The following is a 27,023-nucleotide window of genomic DNA, read 5'->3' on the forward strand; positions in this document are numbered from 1 at the left end:
CTGTTTTCCAACTCACTTCTCCTCAAAGCACAGGGAGGAAGTCAGTGGGTGGGCACCGTTCTGCCCACGCTGTATCCATCTTCGCGTGCCTCTCTCAGCAGTTCTGTCATCGACGGAAGATAGAAGATCTGAAGGTAAAGCTTCTTGGATGTAGAACACCAAGGGCGACCTATTCAGATCTGTCAGCACCATGCCCCCCGAGGTGCCGGCGACATATCATGCATTCACCGTGAAGGCTTGTGAGCTGAAATACCCCACGGTGCTATAGAAAGGCTCGAGTACAGTGTGAACCGAACGCTGGCTCGAGACCAAGAGCGGGTGAAGATCTGACAAAAGCAGTCAGAGAGTACCTGTGGGGAATAAAAAACAGCAAGAAGTAAGACAAAAAGGATGTCGGAGAATGAAGAGCCCGCGTGTAATGTAGACTATCGTATGGATGGAGGACACGGAACAGACTTTGGTGAAAGAACCGCCAGCCCAAGATGGATACAACACAAAGGACAATAAGCTACTCTGAAGGGATCCGGGAGAACACTAAAAGCCTAAGAAGCATAAATGCCCTTGAGACAATTCGAACACACAAAGAACGACAAAGCCCAGCGGATGAAGGATGGACGATGAAGGACACCCAACCGATGACGAAGAAACCCCAATGGTATTGAAGAGCACAACAATTAATGGAGAAGCCTCAAATGTCAAAAGCAATAAACACCCTATGAGTTATTGGGAACAATAAAAATCAAAATAGTGTTAACTCTGAAACAGCAAAACCCAAGGATACAGGACGTAAAAAACACAGAACTAAATGGAGAGCCATCACCTGAAGGACAACATAGAAAACGCAAAAATGAGAGGGATGGTGGGTGTATGTGTAAAATGTACCTACTTAATTAAACAGACTTGATCCAAAAAATGAGAGTGAACTAGCACCTGATGGAAGTTGTACAGAATACATATGTTGAATATGCACACAAAGGATGATAGAAAACTATCACCCAAACAACAGAGAAGTAACACTCAGAGCACTACAGGTTCTACTTTCTCCCTGGTTTCAGAGTTCCTTTGTCTCATTAATCTACATTCCATGAACCCGAGGAAGTCCACTTTACGTATAGCAGGAACCACACTGCATCTCTCAGAATTGGAAGATGCAGCTGTGTCACTGGGCTACACTAACATGCCCACACAGTGGCAAACATCCTTTACAATGCAGTTGTAACCATGCAGTGCCTTTACCTTCCTGCTTTTACCACTCATGCCACTTTGGTGCTGTTACAACACATGCCTTTACCACGCATGGTAAGTCTAGCTAAGGTAAGTATATTTGTGTGTGTGAATACATATATACATACATTAAAGGGTTTAGGAGTGGGTAGGAGAATAGGGTTGTAAGGGTATTTTTAGGGTTTAGGGGTGGGTAAGAGTATTGGGTGGAAAGGGTATTTTAGGTTTTATGGGGTAAGGGTATTGGGTGTAAGGGGATTTTAGGGTTTAGAGGTGGGTAAGGGTATTGGGCTGTAAGTGTATTTTGAGGGTTTAGCATTGGGTAAGGGTATTGGGCTGTAAGAATGTTCTCTGGGTTATGGGTGGTTAAGGGTATTGGGTTGAAAGGGTATTTTTAGGTTTTGGTGCTGGTAAGGGTATTGTAGGATTTAGGGGCAGGTAGGCCATAGGATGGTCAAAGTATTTTTAGGGTTTATGATGGGTATGGTTATTGGGTGTTATGGGTATTTTTAGGGTGTGTAGGGCATGGTAAGGGTATTAGGTGTTAAGAGTATCTTTTAGGGCTTAGGGGTGGATAAGAGTATTTCTAGGGTTTAAGGGTGTGTAAGCGTGTTGGGTTGAAAGGGTTTTTAGGGTTTTGGGGTGGGGTTGGGTATTGGGTTCTAAGGGTATGTTAATGTTTTGAGGTCATATGGGGTGATGGGCCAGAAAGGATAATATGTAAAAGAGGGTTTGGGGAGGACCGGCACAATAAAAATAAAATGTTTTTTGTTTTTAATGGGGGATTGGGGGTCTCTCCTGAAAAAACAAATTATAGATATATACACAGAGCAATACACAGGCACCAAGTATCCAAAGGATTATCCCATAGCCAGCTGGCCATCCTTCTCATGCAGGTAAAAAAAATATTTTTTATAAAAAATTACACCAAATAAAGATTCCATGTGCGAGCGTGTGAAAATATAACAATACAAGATTTCACCGGCCAGCGTGTTGCCTTTTACTGGGCCTACGCAACCATCGTGGTGTTCAAGGTCTACTTATATTTTCATAGTTATATATATATATATATATATACACAGTATATAAACACACATTATCTACTGGCGGTCGCCAGTAGATAGTCATAGTTAGGACCGTGTTTCCATAGGAAATCTGAAAATTCTATTTTGAATAACTTTGGCGCCGGTTGATGAATCCTCGCGGAATTTTCAAAACTAATGGGGCGCTCCGCTCAGCTCCTACCCTGAAAGTCTCGGGGTGATTCGTTAAGCGGGGGCCGAGAAAAAAGGGGGGTCCCAAAACACGTTTTCCCAATGTTATTTTCCATAGGACCTTTAGTAGAAGGTACAGCCCGAACGGCTGAACAGAATTACTTGAAATTTGGCAGAGAGGTAGTCCTCAGGTCAGGCATGTGCCTTTTGCATATATGGAGTCAATCTGTACAGTAGTTCCTGACAAAATTGCAGTTAAAAGTACATAAATATCTATATGCGCGCACCGTGTGCGCGCCGTGCGAGAGCGTAATTCTGATTGGTGGTTACATGTCAGTCAACATTCGAATCGGTCGAAATCAGGAAGTGTTGTCCGCCATTTTGTTTGTTTTGAGTGCGACACTGAAAAAGAGAGGTGGCGAACGTGAAAAGGGGGCAGGGTAGAGAGTTCCTGACCCCCTAGCCTTTGTCAGGGGGTCCCTAAAGGACCCCGAAGGGTGAAAAAAACATTTTTTTTTTTTTTTAATCGCGGGGTGCGCGCACGGTGCGCGCACGGTGAAAAACCTTAAAAAAATATATATAATAATACAAACATAACTTAGCATTTAAAAAACCGTACAAATTCACTTAAAAAACCATAGGTTTCACACACGTTATAGTTAGGAATTAGGATTTAAAAAACCTTGCAAATTCACTTAAAAAACCATAGGTTTCACACGTTATAGTTAGGTGGATATTTCACTCGTAAAAAACCAATGAAATTCCCCCGTTATAGTTAGTTCAGATAACTATAACTCGCGCGACCGCCACTCTATCACAAGGATGATGTCATCAGTGATGTCATGAGTGATGTCACTGACCATGTCATGAGTGATGTAATATGTGACGTCATCAGCAGAGGATTGCGGCCGCGCGAGTTATAGTTATCTGAACTAACTATAACAGGGGAATTTCATTAGTTTTTTACGAGTGAAATGTCCGCCTAACTAGAACATGTGTGAAACCTATGGTTTTTTAAGTGAATATATATATATATATATATATATATATATAGCTACTTGCTCCTTTCTCAAAGGCTCAACACTCAGGTTCACAAGCTGACACACCTTTACATGATTAATTACACACCCTCTAGTGGACACTGCCTTCTGGGATCGGTAGTGTGTGCCAAAAAATACCTGCTCAAATGGAGGTTGGAATCATGCCAGAGTCTAAAAGTGGAACAGCAGCATTTTAAATTGAAAAACGAAATTGCACTCTGAGGCCCATTGGAGGGCTGAAAATCTGTAACAACCCGAGTGACACAGCACCCATTTGGACAGGTATTTTTTGGCAAACACTACAGATGCTTTGTAAATGCATGCCTTGTGACGTCATGCAACCCACACCATTCATGGAACACCCTCTCCCACCTCCAGCTCATACAGTGTTAAAAGCTCAATCCTCTCGTCTGTGTTATGACATGAACGCCCACTGCATGGATTTGTAGGAAATGAAACATCCGCGGTATTTGTTGGCTTGTGTGTTTTTCTTAAGGAAGAGAGATTTAAAGTTTTCTGCTTTGAAAAGAATTCTAACAGATGTCCCACGACCAATGATGTCAGTCACCAGGGCAGGCAAGAGAGGTGGGAGCAGTTTTGAGCAGTTTGAATTCTGTCTTGTAATTTGGTGTCACTCACTATCAGAATAGGTTAAAAGTGCAGTGCGGAGGACTTTACCAAGAAGTCTGGAGATCTCCATGTGGCATATTTAGTTGTTCTCCCTTGATACACACTGGATTGCTACTCTGCAGGCTGGAGGAAGACAACTTTGACTTTTGTATGACTGCCTGACAGATCTGGAATTCAGCCTTTTATTGAACAGGATTTTTTCTGTCTATCTGATTACTTTATGATTCTTATTCTTAATTTAAAAAAAAAAAATCATAAAAGGAGGGAGTTTACTGGCTTTATATCATCAAATGGACGATCGCTAATAAGTTTGGGTTTTAAAACAAGAATGAGACGTTCATAGAAAACCATGACAGTGCATTTACAGGTGATGTCTACGCCACCATGAGCCTCTTCCAAGCTGTATAGTAGTATAAAATGATTAAGTAAAAATAAATTAAAAAAAAAATTCATAAAATGCATAGAATGTAAAACATTTTTAACAGAGACATCTCTACACGGCATCACTATATGGAATGAAACACACAAAGGGCTTTGGTTGTTGTCATGATGAGGTGTAAATTCCAAGCGTCAGCCAGGTGGGAGGGCCTGTTAATGCCCCCACAAACCTCTGTTAATTCCCGATGGTCAAATACAGACTTTTGCCCTACAAGAAATGAATATAACAGCATCTGGCGAAAAACGGAACTCGCATCATCTTCTGAAGAGTCACATATCGGTTCAGAGTCAAAGTCCTATGGCTTTGGCACAAGAGTGAGCGCACAGACTTGGTTTTTTCTCCCTGTCAAGTCACATTCACACACTTGGTTGTCAATGGAGAAGGGAGGCTATGGGGGACATGGCTTGTTGTTGGACGTAACAATAGGTTGTTGAAAATGGCTGAATTGCAGAAATGAAAGTTGGTCTGCACTGTGGGAATGTTTCTCCTCACATTTACGTCACATTTGCACCACAAATTCCTTTAGGTGAATAGCAGAATTGCTTGGAATTGGGCACTGTTTCTCCACGAGTCTACTATGTAGAGTCTGGGAGCATTTACGTCTCTACTTTTGCTATTGATTCAGCTAATTATACTGCATCAAAATAATTTTCTGCACGGGTTGTAGTTAAAACAAAATTTTATCATGGCACGTTTCAAAGGACCAGATGTACAAAGGCTTTTTGAATTACTTATTGGGCCGATTCGACATTTCAACCTGTTAAGAAACCTATGTACAAAGGCCTTTAGGGAATAACAAAATTTGATTTCTTAAATAGGAAATCACAAATAAGGAGTTTGTGATTTCTTAGCACATGTACAAAGCATTTCATAATGCAAAATGAGCATTTAGGAAATGCAATTACCATTGACTCAAAGTCGATGGTAACCATGAGAAATTTTAAACAAGCATTTGTAATGCAATAGATCTCGCATTTATAAAACTCTCATAAATGGGAGACCAATTCCATTGCAAATACTTGTTTGACAATGCGCCCATACGGCGCTTTCATTTTAATGTCGGTCGGTCCCCTTTCCTTAGACGAGACGTGTCTAAAGAAATTGGCATGGCAAACATCAAAGTGAAAGCGCGGCATGGGCGTTTTACAAAAAAAAGCTTTTGTTTGTCAAGTTGAGAAATATTTTTTTTTGTCAAGTTGACATGGACGATGCACGTACATGGATGATTAATTGAAAATCCAGACACACTGTGTTGATGTGGCAGAACAGGACGCTGCGTCTATTTCACAGTCGCGAAGCAGGTGATGCGTTAATTTCTGCGGCCGCACAGCAGGGCCTGCGTTGGAGTCGGAGCGTGTGCCAAGGACGTTGGTGACACAGTGCTTGGAACTCGGGATGCGGTGATCTTTCAACCGCAAGGCAGGAGCTGTATCGATTCTTTGTCCGCACAGCAGCGATGCATTGGTTTTTCAACTGCACCGCAGTGCTGCGTCAGAAGAAAAACAGGTGCTGCAAGTTGATGCATGGACTTTCTTGGTTCTTAGCAGCTAAGCCACCTCCAGGGGCCCAGGAACTAGATTTGGCACCACTTGGCAGGTCAGAACTCCCAGCAGAGGAGTGCAGGGGCTGCAGATTAAGTCTTTAATGACCCTGAGACTTTTTAATAGGAGGCAAGAACATTTAAGCCATTGGAGAACCTTGGTCGCAGGGTACAGAAAGCAAAGTCCAGTCCTTTCACTGCCCAAGATAGATGCAGTATGCTGCTGGCCAACACAACAAAGCAGCCAGCAGAGTGTCAGTCCCTCCTACAGCATCCAGCTCTTCTTCTTGACGGAATTTCCCTTAGTCCAGCAGTGTTCCGAAGTTATGGTGTTATAGCTACAGTACTTATACCAGGTTCTGCCTTTGAAGTAGGCAAACTTTAAAGAAAAGTCTCTGTAGAGCACATGCCCTTGCCTTTCCCTGACCTGGCTCCAGACACACATCAGGGGGGTGGAGACAGCTTTGTGTGAGGCCAGGCACAGCCCTATTCAACTGTCAGTGACAACTCCTCCCACCACTGTAGCTCAGGAAGACCCATCAGCCTGGTGATGGGCCATCAGGAAATGCAGAGCACACCTCAGATCCCTTTATGTGAGTGTCCAGAGTGAATACACAAACAGCCCAACTGTCAACCAAAACCCAGGCGTGGATTCCACAGGCCGGCAGAGGCACAGAATGGTAAAGCAAGAAAATGTCTACTTTCTAAAAGTGGCATTTTCAAACAACCAACTTCACTTAATAATGTATTTTTAAATTGTGAGTTAAGAGTTCCCAAACTCCAAATCTCTACCTGTTCCCAATTGGAAGTCATACTTGTAAGATGTTACAAAGCAGCTCCAATGAAAATGTATGGGACAGATAGTTTTTGCAATAGTGGCAAACAAAATGTGCAGTATTTCACTATCAGGACATATAGAACACACCAGTACATGTCCTACCTTTCATATACACTGCACCTTGCCCATGGGGCAACCTTGGGCCTACCCTAGGGGTGCCTTACATGTAGTAAAAGGGAAGGTTATGGCCTGGCAAGTGGCTGCAAACACTGCCCACACACACTGCAACGGCAGGTCTGAGGCATGTTTGCAGGGCAACTCATGTGGGTGGCACCATCAGTGCTGCAGGTCTACTCATAGCATTTGAGTTACAGGCCAGGGCACCTCTGGTGCACTTTACTAAGGACTTCCTATTGAATCAAATATGCCAATCATGGATAAACCAATCACAGATACATTTTACACAGGGAGCACTTGCACTTTAGCGCTGGTCAGCAGGGCTAATGTGCTTAGAGTTCTAAAACCAACAGAAACAAAATGCAGCACACAGTCAAAAACAGGAGGTGAGCAGCAAAAAATACAGGGGAAGCACATGCCAAATATGGCAGGTCTAACAAGGTGTAGCAAAGGCACACAGCTTAGTTCTTCACAGGTAATTAAGAGAGGCATGCTTGTGACTTTATTGAGTCCCGGTATATAAGAGATATATATGCATGCACTGTAAGAATGTCAATGTGTTGATCTGTTCCAGTATTTACAAAAAAAATATTTAAATACCACTATTTTGTTTTATTTCTTTTATAGCACCAAACTTCCCAATGCAGAGTGTCAGAGCAATTCACATCACACATAAACATTATACATTGACAATAAATCATGAGTGTGTGACTCAATATACAGGATGTGTTACATAAGACAATGACGGTTACATGGTATAGGCCCTTCAAAGCTCACTGAGCTATATTAGTAGGATTACAATTTACAAACTACAAGTAACAAAAGGATCTTTGTGTTAAAAGCAGTAACCCACTCACAGGCTAAAAAAATAAAAAAAGATGTCATGCATGTTACATGTTGTGTTTTGCAGGAGACACATTAACCCTCTATGCTACTTTGATTCAAAACTGGGGATAGATGAAACAGATCTCTTCAGCGAATGCGTTAGCCTCCAGAGTTATCTTACCATTCTTATTATTTCCTGCTATTTACTGGGCAAACAAAGAGCTCTGCAGCAGGTGCCTTAACCAGATAAGATATTTCAAATGCAGACTTTACAACCAATTGAGCAGAGAAGATTTACAGCTGCATGTGTCCTTGCTGCCAATTCCTTTGTGGCAGAGTTGTTAAAAAATAAATGTATGAGTTGAGGCCCGGATTTTGTGTTGGGGTTGCTTCACTTTTTTGGCACAACCCGCCACAAAATCTCACTTGCTAAATCTAGTAATGAGCTCAACGTATGTCTGAAGTGCTAACATCTGATGTTACTTCTTGTTATGTCACTTCCTGTGACTGAGATCATGGGTTGTGATGCCACTTCCTGTGATATCATGGGAAATGTCATGTGCCAAGATGTCACTTGCATACTGTCTAAATTGGTTATTCCCCCCACTTCTTCTTTTTTTAGGACTTGTGCTAAGGTTTCTACATTTTCAGGAAGAAGAGACATGACTACAAACTTGCAAGAATATATAAATGAAAACTAAGTGAATAACATACTGAACCTGAAAAAGATGTTGCACCAAGGATGATTTTCTGTTTAAATGTGTTCTAGCACCTAAATGTGTTTTTGTGTCTAAATGTTATTTCTGTTAATCACGTTTTTCCACACACTTGCTGATGTTTCACTGTAATGTGATTTTGCACATAAATGTGGTTCTCCTCCTTGATGTGATCTGTGTTCTTTAAAGTGTTTCCACACTTTTAATCATGTTGCAGAAATGGCACCCGGGCAACTTAACTTCATGTTGCACCGAACTGTGAATTTGCACCTTTATGTGATACTGCAATGCTTTTTACTTTACACCAAGGACGATTTAGCGCCTAAAGGTGATTTGTGCTCCTAAATGGTTTCCACCCTCATGAAGATGTTTCAACAATGATTTTGCACACAACGCACTGATGTGACTTTGCTGCACACCTTTTACACTTAGTGTGACGTGTCACTATCACATATTCTCTCTTTACTGAGGGATTTTGCACATAAACATGACTTCACATCCCAGTTGATTTCTTTGCATCAATAGTCTTTTAGTTACCTACAAGTGTTTTTTTAACCTAAATGTGATTTTTACTGCTTCAAGTGTTTTACGCTCCTGTTGACTTTGCTCTATGGTTGATTTTGCACCTAGATGTGCCTTTAGTTTTAAATGTGATTTATGGTCCTAAATGTGTGTGCAGCCTAGTGCTGATGTTACCTCTAGGGCGATGCTGCTGCTACCTGTGATTTTGTAACCAAATGTGATTTTCCACCCAAATGCATTTCCCTCCAAATAGACATAACCCCACATAACTCTGTATGAACATGGATGCTAACATTGATACCATGTCTACTAATTCATCCCACTCCACTTCCCCATCTCCCATTATCGTCCACACATCCCTCCGTGAAAGAAACCGTACAGCTTAATGCCTTATAAATCAAGGTAGACAAGATGAAACCTGGAACAAAGATATTCCAACACTGACACAGATCAAAATAGATTTTTGATTTTTAGAGCGCACACAGTTTCTTTATGTGTAGAGCGCACAGCTTTTCAAAGAGTGTCCCAGCGCTAGGACAGGTTAGACAACTTAGAGCACAGCTAAATTACTGAAAAGTGGATGGAAAAAGCGAGGTTTTAACATTGTGCTTAAAGCAATTTTTCATCCCTCAGCACCCGCAGATCCAGAGGAAGGCCATTCCAGGCCGGAAGGTAGGGGAAAGATGTACCACCCCAGCTCTTGCTCCTACTACCTGGTACAGCAGTCAACTCTGCTCCAGAGGAGCAGAGAGTTCTTGTAGGGTGAAACTGAGTGAACCTGGCAGACAAATACCTAGGACCGGTCTGGCAGAAAGCTCGATGGCAAGCGTTAGACCTTTAAACAAAATTCTCTACTTGATGGGAAGCCAGTGGAGGTCTTTTAAATAAGGGTGAATATGCGACTGTATAGGCTCTGTTAATAAAAAGCTGTGCAGCTGCATTTTGGACCAGCTGTAGCCTCCTCAACAGGTAGGAAGGAAGTTCCACATAGAGAGCATTGGCATAGTGAAGACGAGAGGTAATAAGGGCGTGTATGGCCGTTCTTTGAGTCTGTGCAGGGACTAGATACAAAAACATTTTTATCGACTTTAGTAATACAAAGCAGGATCCCACCACTGCCGCCATCTGTGGGCCATAGGATAGTTGACCATCGATCTTAACCCTTAGGTTATGGAATACTGTAGCTGGGGTGGGGAAGGAGGAATATAGCTGAGCCAACAACCCCCACCCAGGGGGGGAAGCCAAATAGCACAATCTCCATTTTGCTAGCTTTGCATTGTAAATTGCTAGACCATATTCACTGACGACAGCCGTCAGGCAGTTCTTAAACCGTCTAAAAGTGTGCAGAGAGTTACTGTCTAAGGTAAGAAGGAGCTGCACGTCATCGGCATTCAACGCTATCTGGACACCAAAGAACTCCAACAATGAGGCGGGGGTCATATAGATATTAAAAAGAGTAGAGCTCAGTGCAGAGCCCTGCAGAAATCCACATTTAATCAGCTGAGAGTCAGATACAAAAAGTGGCATCTAGACTGATTGGCTTCCGTTGGCAAGAAAAGAGCTAATCCAGGCCAACACGGAGGCACTGACTCCTATATTTTCCAAGTGTTGAAACAGGATGGAATGAGGCACCGTGCCAAAGACCGTGGATAATTCAAGTAATATCAACACCGACTGACCCCCTTGATTCACAGCCACCTTGATGGCATATGTAACATCGACCAAAGGAGATACCAAGTATACTGTCAAGGATCGAATACACAGCCGTCCCAGGCACCACCCTCATCCCTCGATAGAGACTCCCTCTGTCGAGCAGCATCCTGGTCTAATCCATCTACACCAAACCTACAGCACACATGCTGCATTTCCACAGAAGGAATTAACCATCCTAGGCATGATTCATATGAGAGATGCAATCATGTGCCTCATAATTTATTACAGTCACTCACTACTGACCAGAGAACAAATCTCTTATGCACCTCGTAGAATGAACATACCACTGAAACTGGATCCCTTGCATGAGATGAGGTGATAGAGATTCTGCAAACCACACTTTCTACCACATTCTCCTCCCGGTAATTGTTCTGCTAAGCACCCTTCGTACACCACAGTTGCTCATGCCTCCTGCAACACGTTCAGGCAATAATTATGTTGGCCTGTATTTTATTAACTTCATCTGGTCACATTCTGCACCAAGACAACTTAAAAGGCATTTGCATGCTCTATAAATACTTAAAGTAAAGTAAAATAAATAAATAGACACCAAATCCCAAAGCTTTGGAGCATTGCTCCAAACACATGATTTCTAAAAAAATCCACACACCTGAATACTCTATGATCACAGATCCACGACCATATCCTATTAGGACAATCTCTAGAGCTGGGCGTTCTTGACACCGTCTAAGATCAGTCTATCCAAGCAGCTTCAGAATACTCTCCTCCTCTAAAGCGAGCAACCCATCTCCTGCACATCACATGAAAGCTGTGCTCCTAAACTGTAGGTCAGCGGTCTCTAATGCACCTCCCATACCTGCTGTCATCCAGACTGCAAGCTTGAGCCTATTGCACTCGCAGAAACCTGGTTATGCCCATCCTCAGGACACCTATATTACTCCTGAGCTACAGTATACTCCACCTTGGTAGAGCATGGGAAAGTGTTGGGGCTGACTTTATCCATGGGGAGTCCTTTAAATGCAAACTGATGAACTCACCCTTGCTCCAATGCCCCGCTGTGGTGATTACCAACACAACACCTACACTACTAGGGATGAAAAGTTTATATGTCGCACCTGGCAAAACGAAGAGTTTTACTGATGGCTTCCTTGGCCATACCACTGATAAACTCACCTTGTCCTGAGATTAGGGCTCTGCCTTGAATCAGATATTCAAACTATTTGTGCTGTGCTCCCATGGAACCTTTTATTTATGTGCCTCAACATCTGTACCTCATTTTTATTCCCCATGTTTGTGGTAATGTTTTTTTTTTTTATTCCCGAAGCTCGTGGTTCTGGTGCCTTGAAGCACGCAAGTCTTGGGAACAAAAAACACTGGGACGCAGACTTGGGAGGCACAGAAAGAGACATTTTAGAGAGACCCTCTACACTTCATCTATACACATTTGTGTGTGTATGTCCTTGCTTGCATTATCAAATAAAAGCCAGACCTATTGGGTTTGTCAATGCTTGTTTACCTTGGAAGCTTGGGAACTGTAACTCCTTGCCAGAACTTCTAAAACTTTTGAATATTTGCATATCAGTGTAACACTGGTAAGGAGTGCAAGATCAGATGACATGACAGCATAGTGGTCCTCGCATTTTTAAGGGACAGATTGTGATGCTGGCAAACAGGAGCTACTGACTGGAGTTAGATGGTCATATGTAGATTCACCAAACAACCTTTGTGTGTCACTCCTCTACCCCTACACCTTAAATATGTTTGCTGATCTCACATCTATATCCTATGCTCTTCTCTGACGCTGCAATAGCTCACTTCCAGTGCAGGCCTGTAGAAGGGAATTTAAGGGGAGAGCACACATAGGCCGCAGATAAAACTGGTAAGGCCACCTACAAAGATCAGTTTTAAAGCACGTGTGCATTATGTATAGATAGATAGATAGATAGATAGATAGATAGATAGATAGATAGATAGATAGATAGATAGATAGATAGATAGATAGATAGATAGATACCGACGTACATATAAACTCTGTTTTAATCAATATTAAGGAAAACAAACGTTACTTTGCAATGAAAGGTATTTGGACATATTAAGGTTGTGTGTCAAGGCGCAGTGTCTGTTTTGCTCTGTGTGTCATCTCCTGGCACATTTAACAGCTGTGGTGGTGGAGTCTAAGGGTAGGATGGGGTGGATGTATGTGGCCAGGACATATAGAGCTGGAGCAGGCCCCCCTCTACCCCCAAACCCCCCCTTAAAGACACCAGTGCTCACCCATGCTCCCTGTTGCCAATGCTTGTTTCTTGCTAGCAAGGCCCAGTTTCTCTCCTGCACCATGGTTCCTCGCTACAAGTGCCTGGGTCTCTCTTCTGCCCCTCGTCCTGGATGCCTCTAGGGTCTGGATGACCCTCTGACTCTTGCCTCTGTAGCTCAGTTCTCCTCATCCTCTGCCCTGGACTTCCCTCCACCTCCTGCCTCAGGAGCTCAGCTGGTCTCACCTCCCTGCTCCTCTGGCTCAAAGGCCTCAGCTGTTCATTTTGCTGCTCGCTCCAGAGGGCTGGTTATCTCTGGGCTGATGCCAAGCAAGGCTGCTGGCAGAATTACTGTCACATTACCGCCTCTCGTTCCATTTTGTGCTTCATGCGCTCTGAAGCTGCCCCCGCTCCGTGGGGTCCACTGGCGGATGGTGCATGCGCATGCCTGAGTTCCTTCTACGGATTTTGACAGGGAGAGCGGGGTACCTTGGGGGTATCGGGAGGTGCCCCCGTCTTGTCACTATGGGTGTCATTGAGTGGGGCTATCCCAGATTTGTGTCTTGGTGTGAAGGCAAGAATAAAGCCCACCATCGAAGATCACCAGCTGGAAGAAAAACAGCCAATCAGAGGAAAGAGAAATGAAACCATGTTTCTATGGAACATAAATGAAACACAGGTGGACCAGTGTCCCTGTGCCTAAAGACAGTCATTTATTTTAATAATGTTTTTAATAATAGTATTCACTCACCCTAGACAGCTCACTGCTGAGAGGGAGATTACTCCCCAACCTTCCTGGCTAGTTCTCCTTCAGCCACCCAGAACAGCCCTCCATCTATTCCCATCCATGGACCTTACAGAAGGCGCAGCACTTAGGGAGGGAGCCCTCACAAGGGCACTGTGTTGCTTTTCTGCATTCCTTCCAACCCCTTGTACCTTACAATGACCCGAAGGGACAGTGGCGTAGCAAGAAGGATGCCTATCAAGTTGGCGAGTGCGAGCGAGGAAAATCAACCTCCCGGCGAGATTTTTCTCGTTCGCGATCGTCAACATCAAGTTGGCGAGCACCAGCGTGGAAAATAAACATCCCCGTGAGATTTCTCAACGTGGGGTGGTCAGGTTTCTCATTGCGAGTGGTCACGTATGCTCGCGACCTCTCGCAATGAGAAACTGCTTGTTTGCGTTGAGAAAGCTGCCGCTCAAGTAAAAATCTACTTGAGTAGCAGAAAAGGGAAAGAAGGGACTGCTTGCGCTGTGCAAGGTGCCATTCTCAATGATTACACAGTGCGGACAAGCATCCTGTGCAATCACCGCGAACAGCATTTTTCTATGGAACTCCGCCGCTTGCGGAACTCCGCGTAGTGTAGCAGAGTTTTTTTTTGCCACTTCGCGGAACTCTGCGTTGTGCAACTCCACGAACTCTGCCCAGGGTTAATTGGTAGCTGCATCGCGTCAAGAGATGTCCTACGTTCCTGTAGACTTTCTTTCCATTCGTATATCAATTCTTCATTAATTTTGCAACAAGTAAACCAGTTGCACAAGAGTTACAAGTAGCGGGCCCAGGTGGAAACAGAGCACTAACTGTAAATTTCCTAACATGGAGTTCTAATCTAAGGGAAAGCTCATGGAGCGCAGCTCTGGTGCTGCAAATGTCGCCCTCCCTGGCAAGCTTTGTCATTGCACCCATTAGGCCCTTAGGCTCCAGCAAGGAGGGTTCAGAGTCAGCGGGCCCGATTCACAGAACTAACTTAAGGCAAAATCCTAAACTTACTACTTTTGGTATTCACAGAAGTTAGGATTTTGTCTTAAGTTTGTCTTAAGACAAACTTAAGACAGACTTAAGACAGACTTAAGACAAACTTAAGACAAACTTAAGACAGACTTAAGACAGACTTAAGTTAGGATTTTGTCTTAAGTTTGTCTTAAGTCTGTCTTAAGTCTGTCTTAAGTCTGTCTTAAGTTTGTCTTAAGTCTGTCTTAAGTCTGTCTTAAGTCTGTCTTAAGTCTGTCTTAAGTCTGTCTTAAGTTTGTCTTAAGACAAACTTAAGACAAAATCCTAACTTCTGTGAATACCAAAAGTAGTAAGTTTATGATTTTGTCTTAAGTTAGTTCTGTGAATCGGCCCCCGCATGTTTGGATGGGGAGAGCAGAAGAGTGACATAAGCAACAAGCTGACAGTGGTTTGGACAGAACAGATGTGCAAGCTTCAAATCACTAACATCTTGATAAGACGTAACCCAGAATAACCCAAAGAAAGGGCCAATGGAATTATGTGACAGGAGTGGACCAAGTTATGTGACAGGGTTCACAAAATTGTGCAGCATGAAAAGGCAAATTATGCAGCATAATGCGTCACATTCCGTGATAGTATCACTTCATTATTTCGCAATTTGTGGCCATGTTAACACTGTCCAGGCAAATGTTTCATCTCATATGTACCAGTTTAACATCCAAATACAGCAATAAGTAACTGAAAGTTGACCAGTCAACTTCCAAGGGCCTTCCATTGCACTGATACAAGTGTTGCCATGTTTTAGTAACTTTTGATCTGTTTGAGCTATAAACATTTTTGGTTAAAATCTGCATATCATGCAGCAGATGCTAGATTATGCGGTAAATTAATAGTTATGCAGAAAAGGCTGCAGCCACAGAATTCCATTGGGCCTACCTATATGCATCAGATACAGAGACATTCGCAGACACAGACTGATCCTGTAACAAAAGTCTTGTACAGGGCAATCACTGTGCATTGTATCACCTCCCACATACCTGACCCAATGCCAGATGATATCAAGCAGGGGGGGGCCCTGTCAGTAGCAGAGAAATGGTGTCAAGGACCCCAAAGCAACCAAGTCAGAAAAAGGGCCTCTTGACCATTGGTTGGGAAGTAAAATACAGCAATAAGCAGGGCTCAGAGGGTCCCACGGGCCACTGAGCCCCGGTGCCACTGACCCTGCTGCACAATTGATAGCCACTCCAATGGGTCCTGGAATTCAAACGTGACAGCAGGCAATTTTTTGGTTACAATATTTATGCACTGCAGTCCATAGGGCTGCAAACAGGTTTTCATCACAGCACTGTGTAAAAGGTTCTCTTTGTGTGCAATCATTTTGCGGTTGAAATGACGAGCATGGAGTGCACACAGGGAAAAGACTGGCTGTAGCAGTGCACATAGCTTCGACCTTATGGCACTGCCCTGTTGGCGTGATGGAATATGAGCCTCGAACCCGGTTCCCTGCGAATACAGAGGTACTATGAGCCTCGAACCAGAAGCCTTCTAAGAAGCCGTGCCTTTGTCCACGCGCACAGCCCCTCCTGCTCCTCTCCGGCCCCCAGGGGATGTCCTCGTTGAAGGGCTGAGGGGCCTTCCGTGACCCACAAACTCTCGTGCGGTTGTTCGGGGACTAACGCGCCAGTGTCACGAAGAGCAGCAGGCTTCGGCGGGAGACGCGTGTATTTACTGTGCGTGATGTCTTACGAGAGCAGGGAGCGCGGGGGCCGGCGGCGCCTGAAAGATCCTGCTTGAGAGGGAATTGGTAATAAGCCCGAGCTAACCTTCTCCGAGCCCTTTCCCCGCCCGAGTCCCCGGAGGAGGACGGCGCGGTGCGCCGAGTACAGGCCCTGCTAGTTATTACCGGCTTGTAATGGGCTGTCAGAGTACCTCCGGGAAGCTCTTTAACAAGGAGGAATAAGCGCGATCGATCGCGGGCCTCCGTGCTGCCCTGCTGTCAAGAGCAATAAGACCATGGCTTGACTTCGGACGCCGCGGCTTGACACCGCCTGACCTTAAGATGGAGGATCCTGCCTTCAAGGTTGGTCAGAGCAGAGGCGCAAGTTCGCCTTTGGCCCCCACCTGCTTGGCCAATGATTGCCTACCCTACAAAATCCATGATTTCCGAAGCGGAGTGCCCTCCAGGGAGCGCAACAACCCCACTACTGAAACGGAAGGCCCTGCCAGCACTATTCCCACAGTTACCTCACCACCCGCTGGTTAGCATGTTCTAATTATAATGTTATTAGGACACATCTATGCCGTTGCCGTGGATATTGGAGACCTGCTTAGGTTTCAAAGTAGATGAAAGGTATTCTTGCCTGTGAGCCTCCTGCTCGCAGCGCTGGACTGGCCAATGGGATGCACTGGCGTTACTGGCCTATGTGCCATCAGCAGCGCCTCTGAAAGACCTTTCGCACATGAGGAAGGCATAGCCTGTGGGATGGTGGTAGTTATGAGCACTCAACATATCAGGGTTCAGACTGACATGGGGGGTGGGGCTCTGCCCCAGCCCTGCAGGTCTTATGGATGCAAAGGCCTGCCAGGAAATCCCTCTATGATCCTCTTGAATAGTGGTTAGCGTGGCTTATGATGCATTCTGCCACAGCCTCACCATCCTTTCAAAGACATTGGTCACGTGGAACATTTCCAAATTTTCATTTAGTCTGATAATTCTCTGATATTATTTCAAGCCCCACTTATCTTTAAAGGCCACAATAGGGCCCGGTCCTTGTCATCAAAAGGCGCCTCAAACCGCAAGAACTTTTCCCTGACATTCACAGCTTACTATCTATTCTCAAGTACCCAAATCTTCTCCTGCGTCTTCTCTTCAATAAATCCCCCTGGGACCCAATATTTCATACGTCAACCACTCTAACACTCCCATCTGCCCCTTCCCCATTCGCTTCAGGTACTGAACCCTCCAGAGGGTCCTTCAAGAGACGCAAGCCCTGAAGACGAGTGCCCCAGGGAGAAGGAGCGATTTATCGCACCCGATAAAACCCGACTCCCCAGGGTTCTGAATTGATCGGGAGGGATAAATTACACCATTTCCAAGTTTTTGGGCAACAGCATGTGCTTACCATAGCAAAATCCACATGTCTTGCTCAATACTGTACTCTTTGGCCGTGTGACATTTCAGTAGGTTTGACCTGTTGATATATAACGAAAGGTGCACAATTTATTGCACCCGGTAATTACTGGGTGAGGAAAACTCCTCCCAGTTAGGAATTCTGATCATAACTTAGCCTTTTCTACCATCCTCACTAGGGCAATAGCTGAAATGGAAACGTCCAGTTGGTTGTCTCTGTTGCAACACTGAATGTATAAGGGCAGTATATGCCTTCGAAGACCCTGCCCCTAGTGTGCAACACGCTCTGTGGCAAAGGAGCAGTGTGTACTTAGTGGGCAGGGGCCTCACCCCTGTTTCCTGGCAGCATACCCAGTTTCGGGTGGGACATGTGATGAAGGTTAGCGGACATGCCATCTTAGGCGCCTCTGGTCTGTGGCATGCCATTACATACGGGGTCAGATGGTGGCAGAGGACTAAAAAAGCTGTTAAAGGGTGCTTGAAAACATGGGCAACTGGTACTCTTGGGCAAAAGGGGCGTTGCCCAGCCACCCTCAGGGAAGTGGCAAGAACAGGGAAAATAAACCTGCAGGCACAAGCTACAGCAGTGACATCACATGAGAGGGGGTACCTAATTAGAATACCATGGATCTGGTTGCTTTTGGGGCCCATGAAGAATGGCCCTGGGAGCAGTTACACAATTCCATGCACTTCAATGGTTGGGGGTGGGGCAGGCCAATAAAGACAAGGAGGAAGTGGGTGGCAACAATTTGTTGATTATTACAGATTGGCAGGCTATGGGTGGGGTGCAGGGGGCAGCTCTCCTGGCAGTAACATGTGTTTAGTACTGCATTTGGTTTCACTTTGTGTTTAGTACTGCATTTGTTTTCACTTTGAAAAAAACATTATGGAGCTGAGCACACTGAGTGCTCCTTATCTGGATTCCCTAGAGGCCCAAGAGAAGAAAGGAACCAGCTGTGGACAACAAGCCTCTGCATCAAGGGCATCATCACTCCCCCCCCTACACCCCCGCCCCGCTTTAGCTGCTACAGAGGGAGGTTTTTTTATTTCAATGCAGATTTATATAGCGCGAACTCCACTCGAAGGTATTGGAGCGCTTTACATGAGCACCGGTTACGTTACACAAGGACATATTCAGGCACGGGGAGATTAAGTGATTTGCCCCGAATTAAGGAAGTGGACGCGATCCCGAGGCTCGAACCCTGGTTTCCAGCACCAAAGTCGGCAATCTAGCCGTCAGACCACATCCTCTCCCCAAGTGGAGTGGATGTCCTTGGTGGGGCTCTTCTGTCTGCAGCTTTATTTATTTATTTATTTTTATAGTTTTATAGAGCGCGAACCAGACCCAAGCTAGGGTATCAGAGCACTTTACATAAGGAGTAAGGTGAACACATTCAATGGGGAACATTGCATGCAAAGAAACATAATATACAAGTAACAAGGAAGCTTGGCAGACAAAGGCTCATAATGAACTTTGGAGGGTGAGTGAGTGAGTGAAAGGATGGTGGGTGGATTGATGAATGAGTGAAAGGATGGATAAAAGAATGGAACAGTGAAAGGGAAAAAGGGTGTGAGTGAAAGGGAGGGTGGTTGGATAGATGGACAGATAGATGCATGAATGGATAGGTTAGAGGGTGAATGGATGGAGGACTGAAAGGATGGATTGGCGGATGATGCGAGAAAGGATGGATGGATGGAAGAATGAGTGAAAGGATGGATCGATTAGAGAAAGTGGAAACGGGTGGATTAATGTATTGAGTGAAAATAGGGATGGATGAGCAAAGGGATGGATGAGTGCAAGGGTGTATGTAAAGATGGATGAGTAAAACAATGGATGGGTGAGTGAAAAGCAGGGTAGATGGATGTCTGGATGAAAAGGTGGATGGGTGAAAGGGTGAATTAATGGATGGATGAAAAGATGGATTAGTGGATGAGTGAGTGAAAGGGTGGAAGGCTGGGTGAAAGGATAAATGGAAGGATTTATGAGTAGCTCAATTGATGATTGGATGGATGGTTGGGATGAAGTGTGGATGGATGGGTTTAAGGATGGTTGGCTGAGTGAAAGGGTAAATGGAGGGATGTATGAGTGGATGGATGGGATGAAGAGTGGATGGATGGGATGAAGGGTGGATGGATGAGTTTAAGGATGGTTGGCTGAGTAAAAAGGTAAATGGAGGGATTTTTGAGTGGATGGGTTGATGGATAAAACGAGGGGTGGATGGATGGGTTTAAGGATGGTTGGCTGAGAGAAAGGGTAAATAGAGCGATGTATGAGTGGATGGATTGACGGATGGATAAATGGATGGATGGATGGGACAAAGGGTGGATGGATGGGTTTAAGGATGGTTGGCTGAGTGATAGAGTGGATAGATAGATGAGCCAAAAGGAGGATGATGGATGGATGGAGTAAAAGGATGGATGGATGGAGTGAAAGGATGGATAGATGGAGCAAACGGGTGGATGGATAAGCAAAAGAATGGGTGGATGATTGAAAGGATTGATGAATGGATGAATGAAAGGGAGTGGATAAGTGAAAGGATGGATGATTGAGTGGATGGACTGGTTTGATAGATGGATGTCCCTAGACCAGTAGCTGCCCTCCCACATGGGCTACACCTTCCTTGTTTTGTGGACCTGATGTAGCGGTACTGCGCCACCGACTGTGCCTATGACCATTGTCCTGAAGAAGGGAAAGCAACACTCACAATAATATTCAGAGCGACTCTCGTGGGTTTCAGCCGAAAGCAACCAGGAGGATTTTGTCTCAATTCCTGGACTCTAGGGTGACCTGTACAGAAGAAATCAATTATTTCTTTAGCGTGCAATCGCTCTCCTTTGTATTTCAAAAGTACTACCTTATGACTTTATTCAATGTTCGATTTTCTCAAGAAGTGACCCTTATTTTTGCGCTTTGCAGTACACATTTTCCATTCGTGGCTCTAAGTCTCCAATACGGCGTGCACTGTCCTGTGCACAATCAAACAACTGCTTTGTTAATCATTTTCCTATTCATATTTTTTCCAGTTCTCATTTCTCCAACTTAATATGTACTTTCCTATTCCAGATATAAAGAGTATTTGCTCAGATAAAACTTGGCAGTGGCCATTACTGGAGTGAAACAGAATCTGCAATGATCAGGGCAGTTAGTAACTGAAGACATCTCTTTGAGGAGTCCTTCCTCAGGCAGTGATAAGAACCGCCCAACTTATTGGGCCCAGACTGAAGAAACTCCATGCTCATAAGTTGATGTCTGAAACCTCATTCAAGCTACAAGTATTACCCTCCCCTATCACTATGCGCAGCACTCCATTGCTCCCCAATTATGATCGCACTTTATAACTGCCATGAAAACATATTCACAAGAGGAATTTGCCGAGGACAGGGTGTCCAATGTTGGTTCGTGAGGGCCAGTTCAATGCGAGCTATTCACGAGCTAAACAGTTGATCTTTCTTCTTAAAGACAACGGACCAGATGCATCAAAGGGTTTTGCCAATTCTGTGTCTATGGGAACATGTGTTCATGCATATGGCCCTTTAAAAGAGCAGATTTCTCTGGGTGACCTTTTCGAACACTGCTTGTCGTCAGTCGCCTCTAAACCATTCTATGATTATCAAATAAAGAGGCAGGCGCTGGAAACTGGAAAGCAGGAAACAGGTTTTTAATTCGCTCCGGAGCAGAACACGTCAGATCGGACAAACAGGGTATCGTCTCGAGGTGCTCTCTCGCATCTCTGTGGCCTGGCCTTTTATACACAGGTTTATTGCTTTATAGCACACATCACATTCTTGACCACACGTTGAAATATGGAAAGACATCCTTGGAATCCCCCACTTCAGGCCCGTTCCCACTTGTATCTACAGTAGAAGTTCCCACCCCAATCTCAGCAGGTGATGGCTATCGCGCAGCTGGACATTCCGCTGGGAACAGGAATGTGTGCGATCGGTCGGCTCGTGGTGTGATCAGCTCCTTTGAAGAGGGGCGAGTTTCTACTGTAGGGGGCAATAAACTGCATCCGCAGGGCTAGGTGATGGCCTGGGATCGGCTCGGACAATAGGTTATCAAAAGGGCCCGTTCGCATGAAAGGGATGAAAGGGTATGTGGGTTCGGCACGGGATGTGGCTCCGAGGCAGGGTCGTGCTGAAGATGTGTTTATGGCTCAAGCAGGAGAGTTTGGGGGCTGCCTGGGTGCGGGGGATGTTAGCGAGGTCTGAGAGACGTGCAGGCGGCTGGAAATGTGAGGAGAAGCCATGGTGTCTAAAAATGGCTGCCGCTTACGCGCTCATACAGGCCTAGGAAGGGACAAAATGGCGCTGGTAATGTTCACGTCGCAAACTGAACTTTAACAGTCCACCCTATGAACATTATTTAGCCTGTTTGTCACTCTATATCTATCCCCATCATGTTACGTATCTCTGATTCATACAATGCTCTCATATGTTCAGTTTTATAGTCCAAAGTCTTAGGGCAAATACAGTTCGCGAAAAGAGAGCATAGAGGAGGCAGGCATTGTATACCCAGGCAGCAACCACACATATGATCAGAATCGGTACTAGTGCAATCATTAGCAACTTCCAACCCCAGTCCTTTAAAGTACTCCAGAACCAGCCCCCAAGCGACCATCCTTCTTGTTCTTGATGCACCTCTGAGGAAAGTCTGTGGAGGTGTTCGATCGCCTTGTAGACTGAGGGCGAGTTGTCAGGAATAAACGTGCAACAGCTAGATCCGATGATGCGGCATGCTCCTCCATGGTCCGCCAGAACCACGTCCAGAACAAGGCGGTTTTGAAGAGCCACCAAGCGGACCGCCTGAAGCTCGGCTGTGTTGTACGTGAGGATTCCGGCAGTGATGTTCATAGTTGTCTCGACTGCCTGGGCCAGATGTCGGATGGCACGGCTGTTCGCCATCGGGCCCCAAAGTGGAACGAGTCCCTTCGCTGCATCAAGGAACTGTGACGCAGTGGAGTCTGCTCGCTCGATATCTTTTGCTCGTCTTTGCCGGTGATGGTTTGCTGGTGCCACATATGTAGGAGGAAGGATAAAAGAAATATAGCAGGTGCCTTCCCAGCCCTTTGGGAGCCAGTTGTAGGCTTTGGTTCCGCAGATGAAGTACATATTCGGGGAGGCAACAAAGGAGGGTGGATCAGCTGCATCCAAAGTCTTTGTGATGAGGCAGGAGCTGTGACCCACTGATTTTTTTCCACGGCCTTCAATGCAGACAAGGCCTGAGACATTCACCACAGAGAGGGCCACAGTCAGAGTGGCAGCAGTTCGTTTCCGGAGGTAGGAGAAGGTGGGTCTGGCTGGATTGTTAAACACCTGCATTTTAATTCGTTCTTGTGTAGGAATGTCCATTTGAAAGGTGGTGTTGGATGTCAAGGGGCAAAAGGGAGTTTTGCTCAGCCAGAACCCATTGTAGAAGTGTGAAATGGTTTCGCCAGAAGTCGCATTGTCCTTGTAACTCTCTTGCAAGAGTATCAGCCAGGCAAGGCAGGACCCATGAACGGAAAAAGGCGTAGAGATGAAGGGGATAGAATGTTCAGTTGCATGTGGTAGCAGCCCACAGATCCAGCAGTTCGTGGCATTGGCAGCAAGGTTGTGCTGGTGCAGCAACTGTACAAATGAGTTGTTCCAGAACTCCTTGCGTCTTTCCCGGAGCTGGGGCGAAAGTGAAATGAGATAGTGTTCCCTCTTGGTGGTGGGCTGCACGGTGGGTATCAAAGTCTTACGGGCAGGTAAACTTTCTTCCACGACCCAGAAGGTGGCCAAGAGAAGGAGGCAGAAGAGAAAAGCAATGAAGAGGGCAATTGTCTTTGTGCTATGCAGCGTTTCTGTCTTGGGGTCTTTACGGTGGGTCTTCGGGTGTCCGGTTGCTTCCATCACCTTCATGTCGGGGGGCTTCCATCACCTTCAAGAGGCTCGATGGCTGGCTGGGCCACACGCCTCGTCTAGTTTCTCTCCTGGTAACCTTTGTAGTGTTGGTTACCGCTCTGAGATTTGTCGATTTAGCTAGTGGCCTGCTAGGTCGAGACGCTCTCCTTTCGTCGCAAGTTGTACCCTTTTCTGGATGGCACAGTGGGATCTGGAAATTCAGCCAATTCGAGTGTCTCCGTGTCAGGGTAGTAACTCAGGGTTGGTCTGTCTTTGTTCAGGAGCTCTTCCTGGGTGGCCACGTCTTCATTCGTCGTCAGAGTCTGTAACATTTTTTTACAGTGATGTGCATGCAGCTAATTTCGTTTACCTTCCACTCGGAGTGCAGTTCGGGTGGTGATCAAGACTTGCCGGGGGCCCATCCATCTAGGTTCCAGACTTTTCGTCCTTTGAAAATTTCGAATCAGGACGAACTCTCTGGGCTGGATGTCGTGCCCGGGACCCCTGGATACGTCTGGTATGGCTTGCTGCACCTGTTGGTGGATAACAGTTAGTGTTTTTGTTAAGTTATGAAGGTAATCAGACATTAAGATGTCCGGGACATCATGCATGGACGCCGGTTTCGGCGCGGCCCAGATATTCATGGGTCGGCCAAAAACGACTTCATAAGGGGTTAGGCGGTGCTTGGTAGGAGTGGATCGCATTGATAGTAATGCCAGTGGGAGGGCGTCTGGCCACTTCAGTCCTGTAGTGGCAACTATCTTCGCTAGTTTAAGTTTCAGTGTGGCGTTATGTTGTTCTACTAGACCCGCAGATTGGGGGTGGAAGACTGCGTGAAATTTTTGTTTTACACCCAACCCTTTCAGTATGAGTTGGATAACTTCGGCTACGAAGTGGGGGCCGTTGTCGCTCCACAAAATTCGACAAAGGCTGTAGCGCGGGAAGAATTCCTTCAAACACCTTAGCAGTGGTGATGGCGGTGTTGTCTCGAGTGGGGTAGGCTTCCACCCATTTGCTGAACGCACACACAATGACGAGCACGTATTTCAGACCATGGCACCTTTCTAGCTGAATGTAGTCCATTTGAAGGACTTCGAAGGGATGGTCAGGGACCCCAAACCCTCCCCGGGGTACTGCAGTCCCTTTCCCTGGGTTGTGTTGCAGGCATATCAGGCATTGTTGGACCAGGCGTTTCGCTGCGTCTGCTATTCTGTCATTGTGCCAAACTCTGGAAACGAGCTCAGTCATGGGGGCAGATCCTATGTGTGCTGGGGAGTGTGTCATGGTCAGTATGGGGATCAGATAGGAATTGGGTAATAGCCATTTGCTTGCGTCTTTCGTCCGCCAGCATCCTTCATCGTCTATTAGTCCCACCCGTGCCCATTCAGTCAGTTCCTGTGGTGTGCTAGTCATTTGAATGTCCCTTATAGTCTCCCTAGCGTCCTTCCATTTTTCTGCTTGTGACCTGGTCACGTACATGCGGGTTGTCGTCCTATTCTCAGCTGTGGTTCGGGCAGTGATGTCAGCTAGTGCGTTTCCTTGTCCTACAATGTCTGTGACTTTCTTGTGTGCTTGGCACTTGATTACAGCTAGTTGTTTGGGGAGGAGAACTGCTTCGGTCAGGGCAGAGGCTAGTTCTCCATACAGGATCGGTGTGCCATGCGAGGTCAGGAATCCCCTCTCCTTCCAAAGGAGCCCAAAGTAATGAACCACCCCGAAGGCATACTGGCTGTCCGTGTATATGTTAGCGGTCGTCCCTGCTGCTAGGATGCACGCTCGTGTGAGGGCAATCAGTTCTGCTGCTTGTGCGGATTGCTGTGTGATACGAGCTGTCTCGACGACAGTTCGGGCTGTGGTAACGGCATATGCGGCGGAGGTGGTGCCGTCGGGGAGTTTAATGCATGAACCATCCACCCAAAGTTCTCCGTCAGGTTCTGGGAAGGCAGTATCTTGGAGGTCTACTCTGCTCCTAGTCTGTTCATCAGTGAGGGTCACACAGTCATGTAGGGGAGCAACATTAGGGCCATTCTCGGGTAAGGGCAGCAAGGTTGCTGGATTCAGAGTAGCGCATCTTTTCAAAGTTATGTGGGGTGCCAGTAAAGTCAGTTCGTACCCAGTCAGTCGTGCGCTAGTCAGATGTTGGGTTTTGGTTTGGTTCCAAAGGGTATCAACGGAATGGGGTACTAGTACTGTGAGGGAATTAGAAAGTACAATTCCTTCACTCTGTCGTATGGAGACAGCAGCGGCAGCTACGGCTCGAAGGCAGGCAGGCAAAGCTCTGGCTACAGGGTCAAGGGTGGCAGAGAAGTAGGCACAAGGGCGTTGCTTGAAGCTAATGGATTGTGTTAGGACAGATAAAGCACATCCCTCTCTTTCGTGAGTATAAAGGGAAAAAGGCTTGGAATAGTCTGGGGTTCCTAGAACGGGAGCTGAACAAAGGGCATCTCGTAATTCTTTGAAGGAGGATTGGCATTCGGGGGTCCAAGGGAGTGGGAAGGGGACATCTTTGGCCAGAAGGGAAAGCAAGGGTTTAACAATGAGGCTGAAGTTTGGCAACCACTATCGACAGAATGAGGTGAGGCCTACCAGAGAGCGGACTTGCTTCTGGGTTTTAGGGACGGGAGTTTCCAAAATGGTCTGAATTCTATCGGGCGTAAGTTTCCTCCCTTCTTTGGATAAGAGGTGGCCTAGGTATGTTACCTGGGGTTGGCAGAACTGTAATTTCTTCTTGGAAACCTTGTGACCATTCTCTGCAAGGAAATGTAGGAGCTGGATGGTGGCTGTGACTTCAAGTGGGGTGGTGTCAGCTGCTAGGAGGATGTCATCTACATATTGGATCAACACCACTTCATCCGGCAACTGAACTGCGTCTAACTGTCTCTTAAGGGCCTGGCTATAGATGCTGGGACTTTCAGTGTAGCCTTGGGGTGCTCGACAAAATCTGTACGAGCGGGATTTTAAGGTAAATCCGAAAAGGTAGCGGCTGTCTGGGTGGATAGGGATAGAGAAGAAGGCGTTTTTGAGATCAATGACAGTGAAAGTGGTGGCAGTGGACGGGATCAGGGTCAGAATGGTGGTGATGTCGGAGACCACGGGGTATTGCGGCACAACTACTTTATTAACCTCCCGCAGGTCGATGATGAAGCGGCATGCTTTCTCATCTCCCTCTCCTTGCTTCTTGATAATCGGTAAGATAGGGTTGTTACAAACGTTGCTGACCACCTCCTCTACCACTCCTGCATCCATTAAGGATTGAATAATC

At 45.8% G+C, this 27,023-nt stretch overlaps 2 protein-coding genes across 7 annotated transcripts in view; both read right to left on the minus strand.

The window, feature by feature from the left end:
- Positions 1-27,023, minus strand: part of GSE1 (Gse1 coiled-coil protein) — a 1,027,427-nt gene that overhangs the window by 630,483 nt on the left and 369,921 nt on the right. The window lies entirely within an intron of this gene.
- LOC146776491 (uncharacterized) overlaps positions 21,605-27,023 on the minus strand; it is a 131,150-nt gene continuing 125,731 nt past the window's right edge. The window contains exon 2 of the mRNA XM_085639751.1: positions 21,605-24,294. Coding sequence (XP_085495877.1) covers positions 22,325-23,779 — 1,455 coding nt within the window. The 5' untranslated portion in view covers positions 23,780-24,294 and the 3' untranslated portion in view covers positions 21,605-22,324. The remainder of the gene's footprint in view (positions 24,295-27,023) is intronic.

This window comes from Triturus cristatus, chromosome 12 (assembly GCF_964204655.1).
Source record: "Triturus cristatus chromosome 12, aTriCri1.1, whole genome shotgun sequence".
Taxonomy (NCBI): domain Eukaryota; kingdom Metazoa; phylum Chordata; class Amphibia; order Caudata; family Salamandridae; genus Triturus; species Triturus cristatus.